Source organism: Rhinoraja longicauda, chromosome 17 (genome assembly GCF_053455715.1).
Source record: "Rhinoraja longicauda isolate Sanriku21f chromosome 17, sRhiLon1.1, whole genome shotgun sequence".
Taxonomy (NCBI): Eukaryota; Metazoa; Chordata; class Chondrichthyes; order Rajiformes; family Arhynchobatidae; genus Rhinoraja; species Rhinoraja longicauda.
Genome location: NC_135969.1, coordinates 20,395,435 through 20,419,723, shown reverse-complemented (window position 1 = coordinate 20,419,723; position 24,289 = coordinate 20,395,435). Strand labels below are relative to the sequence as shown.

General features: G+C 51.9%; 1 protein-coding gene across 3 annotated transcripts in view; it reads left to right on the top strand.

Moving 5' to 3' along the window:
• Positions 1 to 2,646: 2,646 nt before the first annotated feature.
• Positions 2,647 to 24,289, top strand: part of LOC144601820 (sodium- and chloride-dependent taurine transporter-like) — a 37,255-nt gene continuing 15,612 nt past the window's right edge. The window contains exons 1-5 of one of the 3 annotated variants that reach the window (XM_078414272.1): positions 2,647 to 2,905; positions 3,513 to 3,577; positions 4,650 to 4,877; positions 20,307 to 20,441; positions 21,154 to 21,392. In XM_078414272.1, the coding sequence (XP_078270398.1) occupies positions 4,652 to 4,877; positions 20,307 to 20,441; positions 21,154 to 21,392 (600 nt within the window). In that variant the 5' untranslated portion in view covers positions 2,647 to 2,905; positions 3,513 to 3,577; positions 4,650 to 4,651. Of the gene's footprint in view, positions 2,906 to 3,512; positions 3,578 to 4,649; positions 4,878 to 20,306; positions 20,442 to 21,153; positions 21,393 to 24,289 lie in introns of those variants that run through there. The other 2 variants (XM_078414270.1, XM_078414271.1) reach the window with 2 other exon arrangements.

Below are 24,289 nucleotides of genomic sequence, written 5' to 3'. Positions count from 1 at the left end.
AAGAAACATCCATCACAGTGAGTCTCCTCCAGTCACCTCCTCACTGTGATGGAAGGCCAGAATGTCTTTTCTCTTCCCCTGCCGTCTTCTCCCGCGGTCAGGCTGTTGAAGTTGCCACGTTCCAGGCCGCGCCGGACGGTGAAAGGTCCGCAGTGGGCCGACCCAAGCCCCACTGACTGGGACAAGTTCTCCACCATGCTTCCTGGTCAATAACTATCTCCACCCCTCGCTGACATTGAGCGAGAGGTTGTTGTCCTGACACCATGTTCATCTCCATCAACGTGTAGATGGAATTAGAGCCAAATTTGGCCGCAGCCATGGATGTATAGGGAATATACATTTACCTCCGAGGGAATTTACTGCCTTTGACTCTCCGAGGGAATTTACCTCTTTTATTCTCGCTGGAGTTTACATCTCCCCCAAGCCTGCGTACGTGAAGCGCAAACGCAACTCGCCGACCAGGTATTGAGGGTAGGGAGTGACTTCCTGGACTCCATGGTCGTTGTTTGGGGGACTTTAACAAGGCCAACCTCAGTCGTGAGCTCCCAAAGTACAGACTTCATGTTACCTGCCCCACCAGAGGGGAGAGGACACTTGATCACTGCTACTCTTCAATCAAGAACGCATATCGCTCTGTTCCTCGGGCGGCCCTGGGTCTCTCCGATCATTGTTTAGTTCACCTTATTCCGACCTACAGGCAGAAACTAAAATCTGCTAAACCTGTGGTCAGAACAATGAAAAGGTGGACAAGCAAGGGTCATTGAAAAACTACAGTCCTGCTTTGACTGCACTGATTGGAATGTGTTCAGGGAAGCAACCACCAGCCTCGATGAGTACACAGACACTGACATCCTGTCAGCTTTTGTAGGACAGTTGCATTCCCACAAAAACCCGGATCTGGTTCAACAACAACTGTACGTTTGTGTTGTCATTTGTGAGCGGAGCACCAAGCCACATTCCTTGTATATGCATACTTGGCCAATAAACTTATTCATTCATTCATTCATTCATTCATTCATTCATTCATTCATATGGCAGGGGATTGAGAACGCATCCTTACAGGTACCTGTATTGAGTTATTGTGGCGGAGGTGTTGACACCTATCCTCATTGATTGTGGTCTGTTGGTCACCACCCAGTTGTTGCCTCATGACTGCCTCTGGAACCCCCCCCCCTCCCCCACCCACCCTACCCCCCTCCCTCGACTCCCCCCCCCTCTCCAGTGCCCCAGAGGTCAACCCCACCATCAGTCTTGCCCTACTCCTCCTTCCCACCCTCACACCCCTCTCTCCCCCACCCAACTCCCACTCCCTTGCCCTTGGACCCGCTCCCCCCAAATGCCCCAGACTATCCCCACCATCAGCCTTGCCCCTACCCCTCACCCCACCCTGGGCCCACCCCCTACCCCCTACCCCTCACCCTGGGCCCACCCCCTCACCCCACCCTGGGTCCACCCCCTACCCCCCACCCCCCGGACAATCTGCGGTGCTGGCCGGGGTGGCGGTCGGGGAGGGGAGGGTCGGGGTTAGGCAGGTGTCGGCCGCTGCAGAGGGAACAAGGCATAAAATGGGAGGCAGCTCTTCACAAAATGGGTGAAGGCAGAGGCTGTGAACCCAGAGGGCCCACGCTCCCAGTAATACCGGCTTTGCAGAAACCTGTTAGCGGTCGCATTGGACGCGGCGCCGACCAGCGCGTTTATTTAACCCCGTCAACGCCGACGGGCAACAGAGGATTCAGTGGAAGACACAACCTCCCCCGGCAACTCCCACCCCTCACTCACTCACTCCCACTACCCCTCACCCTACCCCCCTTCCTCACTCCCACTACCCCTCTCCCTACCCCCCCTTCCTCACCCCCACTACCCCCACTACCCCTCTCCCTACCCCCCTTCCTCACCCCCACTACCCCTCTCCCTACCCCCCCCTTCCTCACCCCCACTACCCCTCTCCCTACCCCCCCTTCCTCACCCCCACTACCCCTCTCCTCCACCCCACTACCCCCTCACCCTCACTACCCATCCTCCCCCCCCACTACCCCTTCCCACCCAGGGTAGAGCAGTGTGTTGACCCCAGGGTGGGGAGCTGTGTAGACCCCAGGGTAGGGCAGTGTGTTGACCCCATGGTGGGGAGCTGTGTAGACCCCAGGGTAGAGCAGTGTGTTGACCCCAGGGTAGAGCAGTGTGTTGACCCCAGGGTAGGGCAGTATGTTGACCCCATGGTGGGGAGCTGTGTAGACCCCAGGGTAGGGCAGTATGTTGACCCCATGGTGGGGAGCTGTGTAGACCCCAGGGTAGAGCAGTGTGTTGACCCCATGGTGGGGAGCCGTGTACGAGCAGCAAGCGCTGGCAAAGTCAAATGGAAATGGAAAAAAGAGAAAGCGAGGACACTATGTAGGGGGGGGGGGGGAGAGAGGGAGGGGGGATGGAAGGGGGAGAGATGTACAGTGAGTGTGTGAGAGAGACACACAGAGAGGTGTCCGCCTCCCTCTTCTGTCTGCACTCCAGTGTCTCGCTTTCTCTTCTCTTTTTCTCTCTCTCTCTCTCCCCTCCCCCTCCCTCCCTCCCCTCCCCCTCCCCCCCTCCCTCCCCTCTCCCTCCCTCTCTCTCTCTCTCCCTCCTCTCTCCTCCCCCCCCTCCCCACTGTCTCTCTCTCTCACACACCCCCACCCCTCTCTCTCGATTTGCCAATCTGCGTCCTTACGCAGAGAGGAAGCTGTCTTTGGGTTTTTTCCACTCATAAGCATGAGGTTGGTGAGCGAGCGAGCGACGAGGAGGGACAGTTAGCGAGCCTTATAAATGAAAATTACGCTCCAAAGCGGGATTCATTTTGTGAGCGGAGTAACGGAGGGACCTGTGCACGACTGAACGAGGAGGCTCAAACACCACCCCACCCCCCCCCAAGCTACAGGTAATCCACGATATCTCTCTCACACACACAACCTTTGGGCAAGGGCTCTTTTCCAATTTTCAACCCCCCCAAAAAAAAAAGGAAACGACTTTTAATTATCTGAAATAAAGGGGATTGCGGCGGGCGGGAGGGAGAAACTGTACAGGGGGGGGGGTTTAAGTGAATGTTAAAAAGCACGCAAATCCTCTCTGTTCCAACGCCAGGATGGTTTTACACTAAAAAAATGTAATCTATATATTCAAATGTTAGCCAATTGAGCAGAGGATCCGCGCCGAGCCTGTGAACAAAGACGCAGGAGTCAAGGCAGGCAGGCAGACCAGGCGGGCTGGCTGGCTGGTGGCTCTGTACATGAGCTCAACGCTCTCTCTCTCGCAGTCTTTATTGTTTTTTAAAGGGGTTTTAATTCTCCCCCTTCCGTCTCCAAAAACATACAATTTTTTTAAAAAAAGGATCGTTCTATTTTTGGGAGATTATTTGCGGGTGCCTGCTCGCTCTCTCTTTCTTTCTCTCCCCCCCCCCCCCCCCTCTCTCTCTCTCTCCCTCTCCTTCTTTCTCTCTCTCTCTCTTTTTTTTGTTCCTTGTCTATTTTTGTTGTTCTCCCAAACAGAAGCTGCACAAGTGTATTGGAGCGTGTAAAAGGGGCGTTTTTCCCGGAGTCCTGAACCCCACTCTGTATGTATCATTGTCCCCGGAGCGAATATTGTGGCTGTTAAATTTTAATTTATTTATTTTTGTAAATTAAAACAAATTAAATTTAAAGAACAAAGGGCGAGAAAAATCAATAAACTGTGTTTTAAAGGTTGGATTGAATGGATGGCTTCAGGGGGAGGGATGGGGAGAGGGTGGGGAAGGGTTTGCCGGAGGGAGGGAGGGAGGGAGGGAGGGAACACAGAGAGACGGGGCGGGGGGGGGGGTGGTTGGGGTGTCGAGACGTTGCACAGAAGGGGGTGGGAGGGTGTGTGGGGGGGGGGGGGGGTCGTAGCCCGGTACCCGGCGAGGAAACATACCCACCCCCAGGGGTGTGGTCCCCGGGCAGGGGGTGGGGAGAATGCAGGGGAGGTGAGATGGTTGAAGAGAGAGAGGGAGAGGAGGGGGGAGGGGGAGGGAGGGGGGGAAGGGGGAGGGAGAGGGAGGGGGGGAGGGGGGAGGGAGGGGGGGAGGGGGAAGGGAGAGAGAGTATTGATCCGGTGCTCGTGTGTGATCAGCGTTTGGCGGGGCAGCGATCACTACGGGAGCTGTGTGTATGGCCGATGCCATTAACAAGACTGATTGAGACCTTTATTTTTATTCTCCTCTGTCTGTGTGTGTGATTCTGTGTGTGTGTCATTGTGATTCTGCGTGCCTGTGTACGATTCTGTGTGTGATTCCGTGTGTGTGATTGTGATTCCGTGTGTGTGATTGTGATTCCGTGTGTGTGATTGTGATTCCGTGTGTGTGATTGTGATTCCGTGTGTGTGATTGTGATTCCGTGTGTGTGATTGTGATTCTGTGTGTGTGATTGTGATTCTGTGTGTGTGATTGTGATTCCGTGTGTGTGATTGTGATTCTGTGTGCCTGTGTGTGATTCTGTGCGTGTGATTGTGATTCTGTGTGTGTGATTGTGATTCTGTGTGCCTGTGTGTGATTCTGTGTGTGTGATTGTGATTCTGTGTGATTGTGTGTGTGTGTGTGTGATTGTGATGGTGCGTGTGATTGTGTCTGTGTGCCTCTGTGTCTGGGCTGCATCATGTGTGTCCGTGCTCAGGAATGGCCCGGGGTGAAAAGATGCATTGCTTAAAAGATTTTCACAAAGACACCCTGAAGCCCTCCCCTGGGAAGAGCCCTGGGACCAGACCCGAGGATGAAGCTGACGGCAAGATGCAGCGTGAGAAGTGGGCCAACAAGCTTGATTTTATTCTATCAGTAGCTGGAGGCTTCATCGGACTGGGCAATGTGTGGAGATTCCCCTATCTCTGCTACAAGAATGGTGGAGGTAAGTAAGTATTGTCCTCATCGAGGAGATCCCAGGCCTTGGTCAGGGAAGAGTCTGGCCACCAGGGAGCGGGAGAGAGTACGGGAGAGAGTGGACGGCCTTTGTTCTACCTTTATATGGATGTGGTGATTATATCACAAGCAGCCTCCAATTCTTGTTGACATTTAATTTGTTCAGTTAAATTTCCTTGGATATCTACCAAGAATGACGAGACTCTAGTTTAATAAGTGGACACAAGGAACAGCAGCCGCTGGTTTACAGAAAGAGGCACATAGTGCTGGAGTCAGGCAGCATCTCTAGAGAACAGGGATAGACAACATTTTGGGTTGAGACCCTCTTCAAAAGAAGGGTCCAGGTTAGAGGAATCAAAGCCCAGAGGACATGGGTTTAAGGTGAGAGGAAAAAGATTTAATAGGAACCTGAGAGGCAACCTTTTCACACAGATGGCGATGGTTATATGGAACGAGCTGCCAGAGGAGGTGTACAACATTTAAGATACATTTGGGCAATGCATGGATGGAAAAGGTTTAGAGGTTTGTAGGCCAAACGCAGGCAAATGAGAATGTAATAAAAGGGAACTGCAGGTGCTAGTTCACACCAAAGGTAGGCACAAAGTGCTGGAGTAACTCCAGGTCAGGCAGCATCACTGGAAAACATGGATAGGTGACGTTTTGGGTCGGGAGGGACCCTTCTTCAGACTTTTTCTGCAGTAAATGAGACTAGCTTCGATGGGGCAACTTGGTTGGCGTGGATGAGTTGGGCCAAAGGGCCTGTTGCTCTGCTGAATGACTCTACCAGTGTCCTCCAGAGATGCTGCCTGGCCTGTTGCGTTACTCCAGCATTCTGTGTCTTTCTCTGGGTTAATCGCCCAGTTCCGGGCCCCGTTTGATCTCTTGCTGGTAAAGTGAGGCAGAACCCAACCCTCTCTGTCTGCAGCTCTTCGCTCCAACACCCAGCCTGACACAGTTGGGGAGCTGTTGCCTTATTACTAAAGCGGATTAGTAACTGTCTTTGGCTTGTCGCTGTGACCTTGTGGCCGTGGTTATATAACTGTGGAGTGTGTCCCATCGCTGATCCTTACGACAGCAGTTTTGAGTACGGCAGTTTTGACGGGAGTCGAAGGCGATTACACAACACGACGACTTACATTGGCCATGTTGGGAAACAGGGCATTACAGATGTGCATGTCTCACTCTCACTCACCTGGCAGCGGGACAGAAGCTTCCTGGATCTCTGTTACCTGATAAAAGCAGCCTCTTGCACATCTCCCACTTTGCAATGGGTCTGTTCTCACCTGGTTAGTGTGGGAACCTAGACATAGAACAGTACAGCGCTGGGACCGGCCCTTCGACCCACAATGTCTGTCCAAAGGGCCTATTTCCATGCTATATCACGAAACTGTTCCACTTAGTTTAGTTTAGAGATGCAGCACAGAAACAGGCCCTTCAGCCCACCGGGTCCACGCCGACTGATGATCTCCGCACGTAATACGATCCTGCACATTAGGGACCATTTACAATTTTTACCGAAGCCAATTAACCTGCGGACCTATAGGTATTTGGAGTGTGGGAGGAAATGAGAGCAACCACTTGGTCACACGGAGAACGTACAAGCTGCGCCCGTAGTCACCACACTGGTGTCTGGTGCTGAGGGAGTAACTCTACTGCTGCACCACTGTGCTTCCCCACCTGTGGCTGACAACCTAACAGTATGAGCAGTAAATTCTCCACTTTCAAGTAATAGAACAGAGAACCGTGCAGCACAGGAACAGGCCCTTCGGCCCACATTGTGCCAAACATGATGGCAAGACCATCTCCCATCTGCCTGTACATGATCCATATCCCTCCATTCCCTGCATATCCATGTGCCTATCCAAAAGTCTCTAAAAGGCCACTATCGTATCTACCTCCACCACCACCCCTAGCAGCTCATTCCAAGCATTCTCCACCCTCTTGTGTGTAAAAATAAAATTGCCATGCACATCTCCTTTAAACCTTTCCCCTCTCACCTTAAAGCTATGCCCACCGGTATTTGATTTTTCCACCCAGGGGGAAAAAGATTCTGACTGTCTACCCTATTTCTACCCCTCATAATTTTAGATTCTTCTATCAGGTCTCCCCACAACTTCCGGCATTCCAGAGAAAACAATCCAAGTCTGTCTGATCTCTCCCTGTAGCTAATACTCCCTAATCCAGTCATTGTTCTGGTAAACACAAAATGCTCGAGTAACTCAGCAGAACAGGCAGCATCTCTGGAGAGAAGGAATGGGTCTCGACCCGAAACGTCACCCATTCCTTCTCTCTAGAGATGCTGCCTGCCCCGCTGAGTTATAGACAATGGGTGCAGGAGTAGGCCATTTGGCCCTTCAAGCCACCACCACCATTCAATGTGATCATGGCTGATCATCCACAATCAGTACCCCATTCCTGCCCCCTCCCCATACCCCCTGATTCTGCTATCATTAAGAGCTCTATCTAACTCTCTTGAAAGCATCCAGAGAATTGGCCTCCACTGCCTTCTGAGGCACAGAATTCCACAGATTCACAACTGAGTGAAAAGGTTTTTCCTCATCTCCGTTCTAAATGGCCTACCCCTTATTCTTAAACTGTGGCCCCTGGTTCTGGACTCCCCCAACATTGGGAACATGTTTCCTGCCTCTAGCGTGTCCAATCCCTTAATAATCTTATGTTTTTAATAAGATCCCTTCTCATCCTAAATTCCAGCGTATTCAGTCGCTCCAGTCTTTCAACATACGACAGTCCCGCCATTCCGAGATTAACCTAGTGAACCTACGCTGCACTCCCTCAAGAGCAAGAATGTCCTGCCTCAAGTTACTCCAGCATTGTGCATTACCACTGATTTAAACCAGCAACTGCAGTTCTTTCCTACACATTTTGCCCGCTCCACTGTGAAATCTCCTCATTGTGCTGGGAAACCTCTGCACCTTTTCCAAAAGGTCCTTCCTGTAATGGGAGCGAACAGAACTACACAAAATACTCCAAATGTAGCCATGAAGCAGCAGCTCTACCAGCTGCACCACTGTACCGCCCCAATATGTCCCACCCGCCAATCACCCTGCTCCTTTCGCCTCTGCACACTCATCTCCCATCCCCGAGTCTGCCATTTCCCTTGTATCCCCTCTTTCCCCCCCCATTCTCTTCCACCCAGACCCCTCCCTCCTGCTTTACATGTCACTCCTCCTCTCCTTATCTGACGCCCTTTTGTGTCCTTCTCACCTCCAGCCTTTGCCACTTCCTCGTCCCATCTACCAATCACCCCCTCACCTGTATCCACCTATCACTCGCCAGGCTTTTTCCTGCCTCCACCTCTCTTTCCCTGGGGTGGCATCCATCTGGGTCCTTCCATGTCCATCTAGTCATGGTCAGGGAGCCATAGAGCTGTACAGCATGGAAACAGGCCCTTCAACCCACTTGACCATTCTGACCAAGAGGCATTCTGGGCTAGTCCCATTTGCCTGCATTTATAGTGCAAATAGACACAAAAATCTGGAGTATCTCAGCGGGACAGGCGGCATCTCTGGAGAGACGGAATGGGTGACGTTTCAGGGTGAGACCCTTCATAATGCAAATGCTGCCTGACCCACCGAGTTCCTCCAGCACTCTATCCTTTGCTGACTGCATCCACACTATCAGTCTGCTGCACATTAACCTTCCTGGAGGAAAAGATGTGGGAAATCCATCCAAATCCTGTTTGCACTTTCTCCTCTTGTTTGATATCATTGAGCGATACACGGGGCATTGTGTGGTCTAATCACCGACCCACAGAAATGTAAACAGTGCCTACCAAGAGTCCAGTGTTTGATTGTCATATGTACTGGCAACACATCAATGAAACTCTTACTAGTTACAGCTTAACAGGCCTGTAATCACAGTAACAGACAGATAAATATATAATAATCAATAATACAATGAATTAATAACCAGTAGGTTTATTATTGTCACTGGTATCGAGGTACATTGAAAAGCTTTGCATGCTATCCAATCTGATCAGATTATACTATACATAAATACAATCAAGCCAAACTCAAGTACAATATGTGGAGCAAAGGGGAAGAGGATGGAGAGTGCAGAAAATAGTTCTCGGCACTTTAGCGCGCCAGTCCCAGACAGTCCAATGTCCGCAATGGGGTAGGTTGGAGTATTGGACAGCACCCGAGTAAAACGAGGTGTTCATAATAGTCCAAGACCAAAGTCCGTAGTGGCAACCAAAAGACACAAAAAACTGGAGTACCTCAGTGGGTCAGGCAGCATCAAAGGAATCGGTGATGTATCAGGTCGAGACCCTTCAGACTGAGACACACTCCGTAGAAAATCGTCTGAAGAAGGGACCCGACCAGAAACATCGCTGTGTTCTCCAGAGATACTGCCTGGCCTGCTGAGTTCCTCCAGCACTTTGTATCTTTTTTGTTTTGTAAAAGCTGCATCTGCAGTTCCTGGTGCCTCCATTGAAGATGGTATTGGCTGAGGTTAGTGTTGTGTAGTGTTCAAGAGACTGCTGGTTGCTCCGTGCTGTGTCCCCACCACTCCCGTTTGCTTGGACTTTGTTATTCACAGAGTGGGTGCTCTGCGAAACGTCCCACCACTCCCTACGTCACTCTCAAGCTGAGCTTGCTGCTCTCTTCCTTCCTCTGGTAACGCACGCGGTCGACGCCATCTCCCCACCTCTTCCCCCAACCCCCACGCCACCACTGTTCACAACACCACAGGCTCTCCCACTTCTGCCTCATGAAGGCACAGAGCCATACAGCACAGAAGCAGGCCCTTCAGCCCACCTTGCCCATGCCGACCAGGTTGGCATTCTGAGCTGGTCCCATGTACCTGTATTAACAGGCTAAACCTTTTTTATCCATATATCTGTCCAAATGTCCTTTAAAAGCCACAACTGTATCCGCTTCTGAAGCTTCCTCTGGCAGCTCGTTCCAGATACGGACTACCCTCTGAGTGAAAAAGCTGCCCCTGAGGTCCCTCTTGAACCTCCCCTCTCACCCCTTAATCCTGTGCCCTCTAATTTTAGAATCCTCTACCCTGGGGAAAAGACTGTGATCGTGCCCCTCATGATCTTGTGCACTTCAATAAGGTCACCCCTCAGTCTCCTACGCTCCAGAGAACAAAGTCCCAGCCCATCCAAGTTAGTCCCATTTGGCCCATACCCCTCTAAACCTTTCCTCTCCATGTATTTGTTCGTGTCTTTTAATTGTTATAGTACCTGCCTCAACTACCTCCTCCGGCAGCTCATATCCGTATAGCCACCACTTCCTTTGACAGCTTGTTCCAGATACAGACTGCACTCGGAGAAAATTGCCACTCAGGTTCCTATTAAATCTCTCCCCTCCTACCTTAAGCCTGTACTTGTCTAGTTGCAGAATCCTCTATCCTGTGAGCATTCACTTTAGCCCTGCCCCTCAAGTTCTTAGACTCTGAATCACCACGCTCTACACCTCTGGCACAGTCAGAGTTTCCTCTAAGCACGCGCCTCTGGTTTTGGTGCAAAGCTGAACTTTAAGCTTGTTTTTTCCTACTCTGTTGGCTGCTTTCAAGTTTCAGAGCCTGTGCCTTCAGATACAGTGCGAGTTGTGTGTCAGATGTGCTGCATTTCAACCTGCTAACAGCTGAAACATCAGTGGTTACTTATCAGGGCAGGGCCATCTTGTGTCGAGCAGAGATACTGAGAAATTCTCCCCTGGCCCCTGACACTTGACTCACCCGAGCCAGGGGCTGGGGCAGGGGCAGGAACGAGGCAGATTGGAAACTAGTCCCATAGTAACAGGGGCACAGCGGGTAGAGCCGCTGCCTCACAGCACCAGAGACCTGGATTCGATCCTGACCTCGGGTGCTGTCTGTACGGAGTTTGTACGTTCTCCCTGTGACCGAGTGGGTTTTCTCCAGGTGCTCCAGTTTCTTCCCTCACGTGTAAGACGTGCAGGTTTGTAGGTTGATTGGCTTCTGTAAATTGTCCCCAGTGTGTAGGATGGTGCTAGTGTGCGGGTGATTGTTGGTCGGTGCGGACTTTGTGCGGACTTGGTTGGCTAAAGGGCCCATTTCCGTGCTGTATCTCTGAACTAAACTGAACTAAATGGCAAAGTAATTAGCAGAGTATGGGGCAGCCGAGCTGAGGGTTCCCACTTGCTGGATCTGATCTCCGCCCTGCTGTCCACATGGGGCCTCCTCTCCTCCCCTCTCACCATCACATATACCAGCCACCACAACTTCCTCAATCCCTTTGTTCAGCCTCGTGGTGACAACTTCAACATTTACACGACCAAATTTCTTTTAAGTCGGACCCAAAGGTCTTAAGTTGAAGTGTGACTTGGGGGACAGTCTCCAGGGTGACATCCCAGGGCACTGCTGACACAGGGGTTGTCTATTACCCCCAACACCCCTGGGAGAGCCGGCAGCTCTGTTATGAGGCAGGACATGTGGGGTGGTGGGCAGAGAGAGAGAGAGAAAGGGAGGGAGACCGAGAGACAGATCTCCCAGTGCCGGTGTCTGGTTCAGTTTCACTGACTAATCGTGTAGATCTCACTGTGTACAGAAACCCCTATCTGTCTGTTCCCAAATTCAGACATGTAGTTATACCTGCCTCTCTGGCAGCTTGTTCCACACACCCACCACCCTCTGTGGGGAAAACGTTGCCCCTCAGGTTCCTATTAAATCTCTTTCCTCTCACTTTAAGCCTGTGCCCTCTAGTTGTAGAATCCTGTACTGTGGGTAAAAGACCGTTCACTTTATCCATGCCCCCTCATTATCCTGTGCACCTCAATAAGGTCACCCCTCAGCCTACACTCCAAAGATAAAAGGTCCCAACCTATCCAACCTCTCCCTGCAACTCAAGCCTGCAGGTCCAATCTGAAGAAGGGTTCCGACCCAAAACGTCGCCTATCCATGTCCTGAGATGCTGCCTGGCCCGCTGAGTTACTCCAGCACTTTTTGTCCTTTTGTGTAAAATAGCATCTGCAGTTCCTTGTTTCAAGCCCAGGTAACATCCTGGTGAATCTCTTCTGCACCCTTTCCAACTTAAGGACATCCTTCCTCTAGCTGGGTGACCAGAACTTCACACAGTGCTCTAAGTGTGGCCTCACCAACTTGTGCAGCCATATCACAATGTCCCAACTTTTACACTCAACACAGGATACTTTAGTTCAGTTTAGAGATACAGTGTGGAAGCAGACCCTTTGGCCACCGATCACCCATTCACACACATCCTGTTATCCCACTTTCTCATCCACTCCACACACTTTAGGGGCTATTTACAGTGCTAATTAACCTACAAGCTCGCACGCCTTTCGGATGTGAGAGTAAACCGGAGCACCCGGAGGAAACCCACGCGGTCACAGGGAGAACGTGCAATATCCGCACGGGCTGCAACCGAGGTCAGGATCGAACTCTGGTCTCTGGCGCAGTGAGGCAGCGGCTCTACCCGCTGCACCACTTAGCCATCTCTGGTCGTAGCACAGTCATACAAGAGAGAAACAGCTTCGTCCCCACCTTTATCAGACTTCTGAACGGTCCTCCCATAAGCTAGGGTGTAGTCCCGATCTCCCAACCTACCGCATTGTGGACTTGCACTTTTTACCCTGTCACTATAACACTATGTTCCACACTGGTATTTTTTTCTTTGCACTGCCTGTTGTACTTGTGTACGGTTTGATTGTACTCGTGTACGGGATGATTTGACTGTTTGGCACAAAGACAAAGTTTGTCGCTGTATCTTAGTACACGTGACAATGATATACCAATAGGCCCTTCGGCCCATCGTGTCAATGCTGACTTTTGAGCATTCCCTTACACTAATCCTATTTCCTAGCACTTGGTCCACAGACTGAAATGTTTTGAAGAATCCAATATTCATCGAGACTTTAAAACGATGCCCTCGAGATCTTGATTCCCCTACCCTGTCCTGTGTATTCCCACTTTCTATTCCTCTCATGATTCTATGCATATCTAAAAATCCGGCACTCCAAGGTGTAACATCCTACCCTGCCCAACCTCTCCCTATAGCTTCGGCCCGTGAGTCCTGGCAACATCCTCATATTTTTTTTCTGCACTCTATCCAGCTTAATGGCAGCTATCCCATAGCTGGGAGATCAAACTGAACACAATATTACAGCGACAGACCCGTCCCCACCAGTACTGTACCCCAGTGTTATACAGACCCGTCCCCACCAGTACTGTACCCCAGTGTTATACAGACCCATCCCCACCGGTACTGTACACCAGTGTTATACAGACAGACCCATCCCCACCGGTACTGTACCCCAGTGTTATACAGACAGACCCATCCCCACCGGTACTGTACCCCAGTGTTACACAGTGATGGACCCGTCCCCACCGGTACTGTACCCCAGTGTTATACAGACCCGTCCCCACCAGTACTGTACCCCAGTGTTACACAGACAGACCCGTCCCCACCAGTACTGTACCCCAGTGTTACACAGTGACAGACCCATCCCCACCAGTACTGTACCCCAGTGTTATACAGACCCATCCCCACCAATACTGTACCCCAGTGTTGTACAGACCCGTCCCCACCAATACTGTACCCCAGTGTTATACAGACAGACCCATCCCCACCAGTACTGTACCCCAGTGTTACACAGTGACAGACCCTTCCCCACCGCTAGCCCATCCCTTGAGCTCGGTCTGACTGGACTGGATTCCGGGTTTATTGATCAGCAGTTTCCATCAGTTCATGTGGATGATTAGGGATTGATTTCTAAGTCTGAGCTGGTGACCAGTGGCACCTGTGGCTGCGGCAGTGGATGAGACCCCCTCCGGCCACACGGTTCCCCACCGGCCACCCCCACCCCCTCCGGCCAAACAGACCCTCTCCGGCTGCCCCAACCCCCTCCATGTCCACTCATGATTTTTTCCACCTCTATAAGGTCACCTTGTCCTCTGGTTCTCGGTTCCCCTACACAGGACAATTATTCCTCTCATACTTTTGCACATAAATTTCTACAAGATCACCCTTCATCCTCCTGCGCTCCAAGGAATAAGAATCCAAGCCCACCCAACCTCTCCCTGCGGCTAAGACACTCCAGTCCTAACAACAACCTCTGTACTATTTCCAGCTTGACAACATTCCTCCAACAGGTGGAATATGAAGCGAGACCAGTCTCTCGTGCTTCCATTTTACTGTGGCTTGGAGCTCTTAATCACGTCATCCTGATTCTGTACACCAGGACTTGGATCCTGCCGTCTATTAATCTCCTCTGGGCAGCAACCACTTCATGCCTGCTCCTTCCCAGCACAGCCTGTCACTAAACAAAGGAGTGGTCATCTGTGATACACCTCCCCCACTCTGGCCCAGACCAGGGAACTGGACGCATAACACAGCACAGCAACATGCCCTTCGGTCCATTATGTCTGCCAAACATAATGCCAAGTTAAATAATCTCTGCCTGCACGTGATCCATTCCCTGCATAACCCTGTGCCTATCTAAAAGCTACATCTGCCTCCACCACCACCCCTGGCAGCGCGTTCCAGGCACAACTTGCCCCGCACATCCCCGTTAAACTGTGCCCCTCTCACCTCCATGCTATGCCCTTTAGTCTTTGACAATTCCACCCTGGTAAGTTGGGCTTTTCTTTAAAGGTTAAAGATACAGCGTGGAAACAGGCCCTTTGACCCACCGAGTCCACACCGCCCAGCGATCGCCCCTCACACTAGCACTATCCTACACACTAGAGACAGTTTACAATTCTATCGAAGCCAACGGAGGACCTATAAACCTGCACGTCTTTGGGACGTGGGTGAAAACCGGACGGAGCACCTGGCGAAAACCCACGTGGTCACAGGGAGAACGTACAAACTCCATACAGGCAGCACCCGTAGTCGGGGTTGAACCTGGGTCTCGGCGCTGTAAGGCAGCAACTCTGCTGCTGCTCCACCGTGCCACTGGACCACTGTCCATTCCTTCCATGTTGTATCGCCAAGCTGAATCTTCCTTGCACTTGCGCCTCCATGAGATCAGCCCTCGGCCTCCTGCGCTATGAGGAGTGAGGAGTGTTGATTAAAGTGGAGTAAACTCCATGCACCTGCCTTGAAGCCTGACACGGTGCTGGCACATTGTGCTGCCCTGGGCTCGGGTTACAGCCCAGAGGCACAATAGGGGCCTGCGCACGCACACACACACACACACACACACACAGTCTTCCTGCACCACTACCTGTCACTGCCTACAGAAGTATCAACCTGTGGACAAGTTTCCTCTTCGCCCTCTCCCCTCCCCACCCCCTCCACTCTCTGCCCTCCCCCACTCGCCTCTCCCCTCCCCCACTCGCCTCTCCCCCACCCCCCTCCTCTCTCCCCTCCCCCTCCTCTCTCCCCTCCCCCACCCCCTCCTCTCTCCGCCCCCCCCCCCCCCCACTGCCCTCCCCTTTCATTCTGCGGTGATTTATCACACTGAGGGTGGTTGGCCACATTCCCACGTTTCTGACAGCGCCACCACTCGCAGTCACCACCGCGGTATCCATGCTGCCATGAGGGCCTGATGTGGGAGCCAGTCTGTGCCCGCGCGGGGAGACACACACTGATTTGTCTGCAGGACGCAGACTTCCCTCAGACTCCTACTACCTACTTCACTTCTGCGCATTGGTGTAGTTTAGATTACTATTGCCACCTGTACCTCAGTACACATGAAATTATTTTTGTTGCGTGCTAGCCAGTCAGCGGAAAGACTGTACATGATTAAAATCATGCCCTCCATAGTGCAGAGGTACAGGATGAAGGGTATAATGTTTAATGCAAGATAAAGTCTGATTAAAGATAGTCCAAGGGTCTCCAATGAGGTACATTACTGGGGTTTTTTTGCATTATTGATTATTATATTCAGCAGGCTGAAGGGCAAATAAAGAGGTTTAGATTACCTATTGTCACGTGTGCCAAGGTACAGTGAAAGGCTTTGTTTTGCATGCTGTCCAAACAGATCAGATAAACCATACATAAATACAATCGTCAAACTCAAGGGGGGAAGATATAGAGTGAGGAATATAGTTCTCAGCATTAGTTCCAGAGACAAAATCCAATGTCCTCAGTGGGGTAGAGGTGAATCGGACAGTACCCTAGCTAATGGAAGGACAGTTCAGAAGGCTGATAACAGCGGGGAAGAAGTTTTTCCTGAGTCTGGTGGTGCGCGCTTTCAAGCTTCTGTACCTTCTGCCGGACGGGAGCGGGGAGAAGGAATGACCAGGGTGGGATGTCTTTGATTATGTTCACAGCGTGAAGTGTAGATAGTGTCAATGGTGGGGAGTCTGGTCTGTGTGCAGATAAAGTGAATGCACAGAATCTTTTACCCAGGGTAGGGGAATCAAGATCCAGAGGGCATAAATTTAAGGTGAGAGGGCGAATGATTTAATAGAAATCTGAGGGGCAACTTTTTTACACAGAGGGTGGTGGGTTTAGGAAAGGAGCTGCCAGAGGAGGTAGTTGAGGCAGAGACTATCACAATATTTAAACGTCATTTGGACAGATACATGGATAGGAAAGGTTGAGAGAGGTATGGACCAAACACAAGCAGGTGTAGATGGAGTTCCTTGGTAGGCATGGGCAAGTTGGGCCAAAGGGCCTGTTTCCATGCTGTGTGACTCTCTTAATATCCAGCCTGTTCATTGTATTTGAGCTTGGGTCTTGGTTAGACCAATCATATAGCAGTCTGACTGCTGTCCCCATCTCAGCGCAGCGGGTAGAGCTGCTGCCTCACAGCGCCAGAGACCCGAGTTCCATCCTGACTACGAACGCTGTCTGTACGGAGTTTGCACGTTCTACCGGTTTTCTTTGGGTGCTCCGGTTTTCACCCACACTCCAAAGACGAGCAGGTTTGTCAGCTAATGCTAGTGGGATAGTGCTAGTGTACAGGGTGATTGCTGGTGAGTGTGGTCTCGGTGGGCTGAAGGGCCTGTTTCCACACAGTATCTCTAAATTGAATTATGGCAGAATGAGCCGTCCTGGGGCAGGGATGAGTCATTTAGGTTGTTGACTGCGACCCAGATTGCATGACTGTACAGTCCGTCTCCACATCCTCCGCATTTTTACGAGGCTGGCCCACACTCTGTTCCCTTTCCCAGCAGCCCTTGCATGGGGGCATGTGATGGGGGGGAGTTTGCAGTGTGGCGTGCATGTGAGCTGCCGGCTCTCGTCACAGTGACGACGCAGCTGGCATTGTGTCCTTGACAGCGCTGCAGCAAGGGAGCCGGCTAAATATAGGAGCACGGCCTCCCCCCCCGCCTGGCTGCAGGGGGCTGCTGCTGCTGCTGTCACCGTCCCTCAGGCCCCGCGCATCGGCCTCCTGCCCCAGGTGCAGAGATAGCCCCAGGGTGGGGAAAACTGGTCCCCCAGGAAGGGGTTTACAGTATAGTGACAGAGAGAGACACAGAGAGACACACACACACACACACACACACATACACACACACACACACACACGTGCACACATACAGCCACAACACAGACGTGCACACAGGCACACGCATTCAGAGACGCGCACGCACAGGCATGCATGTACACACGCGCACACACGGAAATACAGACACGCGCGCACACACGCAAAGACACGCATGCACAGAAATAGAGACACGGAGATACACACAGAAACAAACACACGCAGAGACAGGTACACACTTGCGCAGACACACACACACACACATACAGTCTGTGTCAGGCCCCACTCCTGCATGCCCCACTGCCAGGGGGAGCTCCCTCGGCTGCATGTGAAGCTTTGGAAAAGCAATGTAGGCGCTATATAAATACAGGTTGTTTTAATTGAATTTACATTAAAGTGGGTGACATTTAAGAATATAGGACCTAATTAGGATTAGTTTATAGATACGGCATGGAAACAGGCTCTTCAGAGATTGTTACCAACTTGTACCTTTAAATACACAAACCCTCCAACACACAGGCTTATATTCTCATCTCTCCCTCTCCTCCACTCCCTCCCTCTCCTCCACTCCCTCCCTCTCCTCCACTCCCTCCCTCTCCTCCACTCCCTCTCTCTCCTTCTCTCTCTCTCTCTCTCTCTCTCTCTCTCTCTCTCTCTCTCTCTCTCTCTCTCTCTCTCTCTCTCTCTCTCTCTCTCTCACACACACACGCACACATGGCCAAACTTGGTGTTAGATTCCATCAACAAAACATTTCCTTTCGCTCTGAAATTCTTGTTTTCAGGAATGGGAGAGAAAGTCTTTTTTTTGTTGTTGTAATTTAAAACAAAAAAAGTGATAGAGTTCGCAGAAAGACTGCGCGGTACGGAATCAGTGAAAAGTTATAAAAAGAAGTTAATAATTGTGGGCCGAGCGAGGCTCCTCCTCGGACTACAGTGACCCTGAGTTTGTTTGCCGTTAAGATTATGCGCTCCGCGGATGAAAGTGAGTCACTTGGATTTCTGTAAAGCATTTCCTGAGCCCCGATTTGAATGAACTCAAGGTTAAGTTTATGGGGAAACAAATTAAATATATATTTTTTGTATACCTTGGGAGAGCTGTTAATGTTTTGTGTATGTGTCTAGCCTGCGTGTCACATCGTGCTGTTTAACGGTGCAGAGGCTGCAGACAAAACAGAGAAGTTTAACTCTCGGTCGGTCAGGGTCAGGCGGTGGTGTGTGTGTGTGCGTGTGTGTGCACGCGTGGCCTTCCTGCGGCTCTGCCTGGCTTGCGCCGTGATAACGCCGATGTGGCTGGCGGCCACTCAGTGGCGCCGCTGAGGCGAGGCCTCCGCCAGCCCCAGGCGTCCCTGCGCTGATTCTGTTCCCAAACAAAGCCAGATAAAGCCGTTATCTCGGGCAGGATGAGGTGAACGGTCGGCGGTTGCAGAAGCCACCCGCTCTCGGGGACATGGAGCATAGCAGCGAGCAGCAACAGGCCCTTTGGCCCACAGTGTCCGGGGCCCATCATGATGCCAGGTTAAACTGATCTCTGCCTGCTGAGTCACAGAGTCACACAGAACAGAAACAGCCCAACCTGCCCATTCCGATGAAAAATGATCGAAAACAAGGTGAAGACAATACACTTCTCTGTAGACCCAAACCTGGCCCCACCTGTCCATATTTGGCCCATGTCCCTCTAAACCTTTTTACGAAAGACTTCATAAGCCGGAAAGAATGCAGAGGAGATTCATGACGATGTTGCCAGGACTCGAGGGCCGAGCTACAGGGAGAGATTGCGCTGGCTAGGACTTTATTCTCAGGAAGCTGCAGGTGATCTCGTTAGAGGTGTTTAAAATCATGGGGGGAATAGATAGGGTGAATGCACACTTTTACCCAGAGTAGGAGAATCAAAAACCAGAGGGCATTGGTTTAAGGTGAGAGGGAAACGATTTAATAGGAATCTGAGGACATTTTTTTGCCAGAGGAGGTAGTTAATGTAGGTACTATAACATCATTTAAAAGACTTTTGGGCAGGTACATGGATCGGAAAGGTTTAGAGGGATATGGGCCAAACATGGGCAGATGCAACCATCTTAGATGGAGCATGTTGGTCAGTATGGACGTTGGACAGTAGGCAGAGCAAAGGGGAAGATAGAGAGTGCAGAATATGGTTCTCAACATTGTAGCGCATCAGTTCCAGAGACAATGTCCGTCCGCAATGGGGTGAATCAGACAGTAAGCGGACTCCTGGAAGGAACGTTCAGAAACCTGATTACAGCAGGGAAGAAACTGTTCCTGAGTCTGGCGGTGCGTGCTTTCAAGTTTCTGTACCTTCTGCCGGACGGGAGCGGGGAGAAGAAGGAAAGGGACAGGGACAGGTCTTTGATTTTGTTCACAGTTGATGGAGTGGATGGTGGGGTGTGGTCTGTGTGCAGAGTACAGATAGAGTGAATGTACACTTCTACCCAGGGTAGGGGAATCAATACCAATGGACATAGGTTTAAGGTGAGAGGGGGAAGGTTTAATAGGAACCTGCGGGACAACTTTTTCACACAGAGGGTGGTGGGTGAATGGAAGGAGGTGCTGGAGCACTATGCCCTGTGTCCTGTTTCCATGCTTCATTTCGCTGTGACCCTGGCCCCCACACTCACTCCAGTGTTCGGACATTAATTCGGGGTTTGTGTATAAAGCCCCGAGGCCAGTGTTAGGGCAGCACTAGGGTGGCCGCTGCCTCACAGCACTACGGATGCTGTCTGAACGGAGTTTATATGTTCAACCCCGTGACTGGGTTTTCTCCGGGTGCTCCGGTTTCCTCCCACACTCCAAAGACGTGCAGGTTTGTAGGTTAATTTGGCTTTGGTAAAAAAATTGTAAATTGTCCCTGGTGTGTAGGATTGTGGTAGTGTACAGGGTGACCACTGTAGTGTACAGGGTGACTGACCACTGGTGAACCATCTGTTCCCATACTCTACCTACAAACTCACTAACTCTAAATCCCTGTAATTAAACATGTTTCATTGATGAACCAACCGTCTCTCTTCCCTCTCCAGGTGCTTTCCTTATCCCATATTTTATCTTTTTGATCGGTGGAGGGCTGCCGGTGTTTTTCCTGGAGGTTGCTGTGGGTCAGTACACTTCGCAGGGGGGCATCACCTGCTGGGAGAAGCTCTGCCCCATCTTCTCTGGTGAGTGGGAGGGCCCGTCACAGGCCACAGCTTCAGCGGGAGGGGGGGGGGGGTTACTCGGAGATGGGGGGGTACAAAGCATTGCTGGGGTTCAGGTTAACGGGCAGCGTTGGCGTTATGGGGCAGTATTGGGGTTCAGGAGCCAGTGTTGGGGTTCAGGGCCGTGGCTGAGATTCAGGAGCCAGTGTTGGGGTTCGGGGCTGGTGTTGGGGTTCGGGGCGGGTGCTGGGGTTCGGGGCGGGTGCTGGGGTTTCGGGGCGGGTGCTGGGGTTCGGGGCGGTTGTTGGGGTTCGGGGTGGGTGCTGGGGTTCAGAGTTGGGGTTCGGGGATGGTGCTGGGGTTCGGGGTGGGTGCTGGGGTTCGGTGCTGGGGTTCGGGGCGGTTGTTGGGGTTTGGGGCGGGTGCTGGGGTTCGGGGTGGGTGCTGGGGTTCAGTGTTGGGGTTTGGGGCTGGTGTTGGGGTTCGGGGCGGGTGCTGGGGTTCGGGGCCAATGCTGGGGTTTGGGACGGGTGCTGGGGTTCAGTGTTGGGGCTGGGGTTCGGGGCGGTTGTTGGGGTTCGGGGCTGGTGTTGGGGTTCGGGGCTGGTGCTGGGGTTCAGTGTTGGGGCTGGGGTTCGGGGCTGGTGCTGGGGTTTGGGGCCGATGCTGGGGCAGCACGTTGTGGTTTGTGGGCTGTCCCCCGTTGATGATGGGTTTGCTGTGTGTGCCGCAGGGATCGGCTGTGCCTCGGTGGTGATCGTATCACTGTTGAACGTCTACTACATTGTGATCCTCGCCTGGGGGATCTACTACCTCTTCCAGACCTTCCAGAGCGACCTGCCCTGGGCTCGCTGCGGCCACTCCTGGAACACTGAATACTGCATCGAGGACCGGCTGCGCAAGAACCTCTCGCTGTGTGTCGGCTGTAACTCCACCAACTTCACCTCTCCCGTGACTGAATTCTGGGAGTAAGGAAGCCACGTCGCGTTGCCCCCGGCGTTACCCTCACCGTGTGTGGTGGACATCCCAGAGCTGCCTCCGAGGCTCTGCTCCCTGGGTCAATGAGACTGCCCCTTGACCTCACCGCCCCTTGACCTCTTGGCCCTTAAATGTCACCGCCCTTGAACCTTGCCGTCCCTTGACCTGGTTGCCCGTTGGCCAAGTTGCCCCTTGACCATGTCCCCATTTGACCTCAGCCCTCCTTGACCGTGTCCCTCCTTGACCTCGTCCCCTTTGACCTCGTCCGTCCTTGACCTCGTACCCCTTTGAACTTTTCTCGACCTCGCCGCACATTGACTGTGGCCTGCTCCTCAACCATGCCGCCCCTTGACCTATTCACCCATTGACTACATTGCTCCTTGACCTCATTGCCTCTTGACCTCTGCCCCAATCTCATTGCCCTTTGACCTTCACCCCTCGACCTTGCCATTCCTTGTCTATGTTGAGCCTCGACCCCCTGGCCCCGACTGAGCAATGAACCAGAGCCTCCCACATTCTCACTCTTCCCCCCCCCCCCCGATGTTCTGGAACATTCCCAGCTCATCGGCTGCTCTGTTGACCAGGCAGGTGGTTAAACACTACCTGCCATCCCTCGGCCTACCTCCCCAACTGGCCAAACTCGTAAACTCAGACATCTTCCTCACCGTCCACAGCACCACCAACATTGGTGTCATCTGCAAATTTACTAACGATGTTATCTCCATTGCTGTGCAAATCGTTAGTGTGGAGAACAAACCAGACTGGACCCAGTTCCCCTCTGCTCTCAGGCCTCCAATCAGGACATCTCCACATGGAGTCCTTACTCCAAGCCAGTTTTAAATCCATTCGGCTAGTTTACCCTGGATTCCATGCGCCAAAATCTTCCAGGGCGGTGCAGCGGGTAGAGCTGCTGCCTCATAGTGCCACAGACCCGGGTTTGATCCTGACCTTGGGCGCTGTCTGAGAGGAGTTTGCACGTTCTCCCTGTGACCGCGTGGGTTTCCTCCCACATGCCAAAGACGTGCGGGTTTGTAGATTAATTGGCTTCTGTAAATTGCCCCCTAGTGTGTAGGGAGTGGATGAGAAAGTGGGACAACGTTGGAACTGGGGTGAATAGGTGATTGATGATCGGCATGGACTTGATGGGCCGAATGGCCTGTTTCCACACTGCATCTCTAAACAAAAATCAAAACTAAAACTAAAGACTAGCTAACAATGTGAGAGTTTGTCAAAGGCCGTGGTAAAGTCCACATAAACAACGTCTACTGCCCTGCCCTTGTCATTCTTCTTGGGGACCTCTTCACAAAATCTCCACCAGATTTGTGTGACCCAGTTTCCCACGCACTGTTCTGATGAAGCGTCCACTGTTTTCTTACTCTGTGGATGCTGCCTGGCCTGCTGTGCCTCTGGTTTTACAGTATATCAGATCTTCAACATCTGTAGTGCTTACTGAAAATTCTCAACCTCTCCGTCCCGCTTGACATCCCACTCGATCCCCGACCTTCTCCGGTTCCTGCCCCCACTGATCTCCACAAATCTTCATTCAGCTTTCTGGAAGCCACCGGCCCTCTCTGGGACTTCTGAATTCTCGTAAACCCTGCACCTTCTCCAAGGACGTTGCATGTCCCGTTGGAGGCCGTGACGGCCCTCTGGTGAAGAAACCTGTGATGTCTCACCGTCAACATCTGACGTCTTGCTGTGTTAAAGTTCTCTTTCGAAAAGGGCGTACCGTCCAAAATGTTCCTGCCTCCCTGCCCGTCGTAACCCTCCCTCCTCCCGTGACAACCCGACCCAACTTCACAGCCTCTGTGTCCGGTCCGCCCTTCCTGCAAGGATCCCAGTGTTTTCCATCCTCTCCCTATGACCGACCTATGTGCTCGCGTGGCCTCCGGTCTAGACTGCGTGAGCTTCGAGCTCCCCAGCCTCCAGCAAAGTTAGCCCAGTGGTTAACTTACCGGGCCAGTGTTCAGAGTCCGAAGCTGTGATCCAGAGACAAGAGTTCAAATCCCACCAAGGGTGGCACAGTGGCGCAGCGGTAGAGTTGCAGCCTTACAGTGCCAGAGACCCGGCTCCATCCTGACTATGGGTGCTGTCTGTACGTTCTCTCTGTGACCACGAGGGTTTTCTCCAGGTGCTCCACTTTCCTCCCACATTCTAAATTGTAAATTGCCCCTAATGTAGGATAGTACTCGTGTACGGGGTGATCGCTGGTTGATCATATCATCATCATATATCATATATATACAGCCGGAAACAGGCCTTTTCGGGCCTCCAAGTCCGTGCCGCCCAGCGATCCCCGTACATTAACACTATCCTACACCCACTAGGGACAATTTTTACATTTACCCAGCCAATTAACCTACATACCTGTACGTCTTTGGAGTGTCGGCATTGATACATTTTGCCGAGGGGCCTGATTCCACACTGTACCTCTAAGGTCTCTGAAAGTTCTGCCCCTCTCCAGCAAACATCCATTGTATGCAGTTGTCCCCTGTGGGGATCCAGCCCTTGTTCTTCCTTCCACCATCCCATTGCCATATGAGCCACAGAAACTCCAGCTCAATCTCCATTACAGAGCAAAGTAGTCATCAATCCAGTTACAATGAATGTTCCTCACCCCAACCCAACAAGTGATTGTTCACCAGGCAACTGCCTCTCTGTGTCTCTCACACTCACTCACACACTCAGACTCACTCACACACTCAGACTCACTCACTCTCACACACACACTTTCTCTCTCTGTCTCTCACACTCTCTGTCTCTCCCCCACTACCCCCTCCCTATCAATGTCTCATTCTGCTTCATTTGTTTCCTTTCTCCCTTCTCTTTTTCGACTCCCTCTTTCTTTCTCTTTCCCTCATCATCATCCTTCCTCTCTCACTTCTCTCATT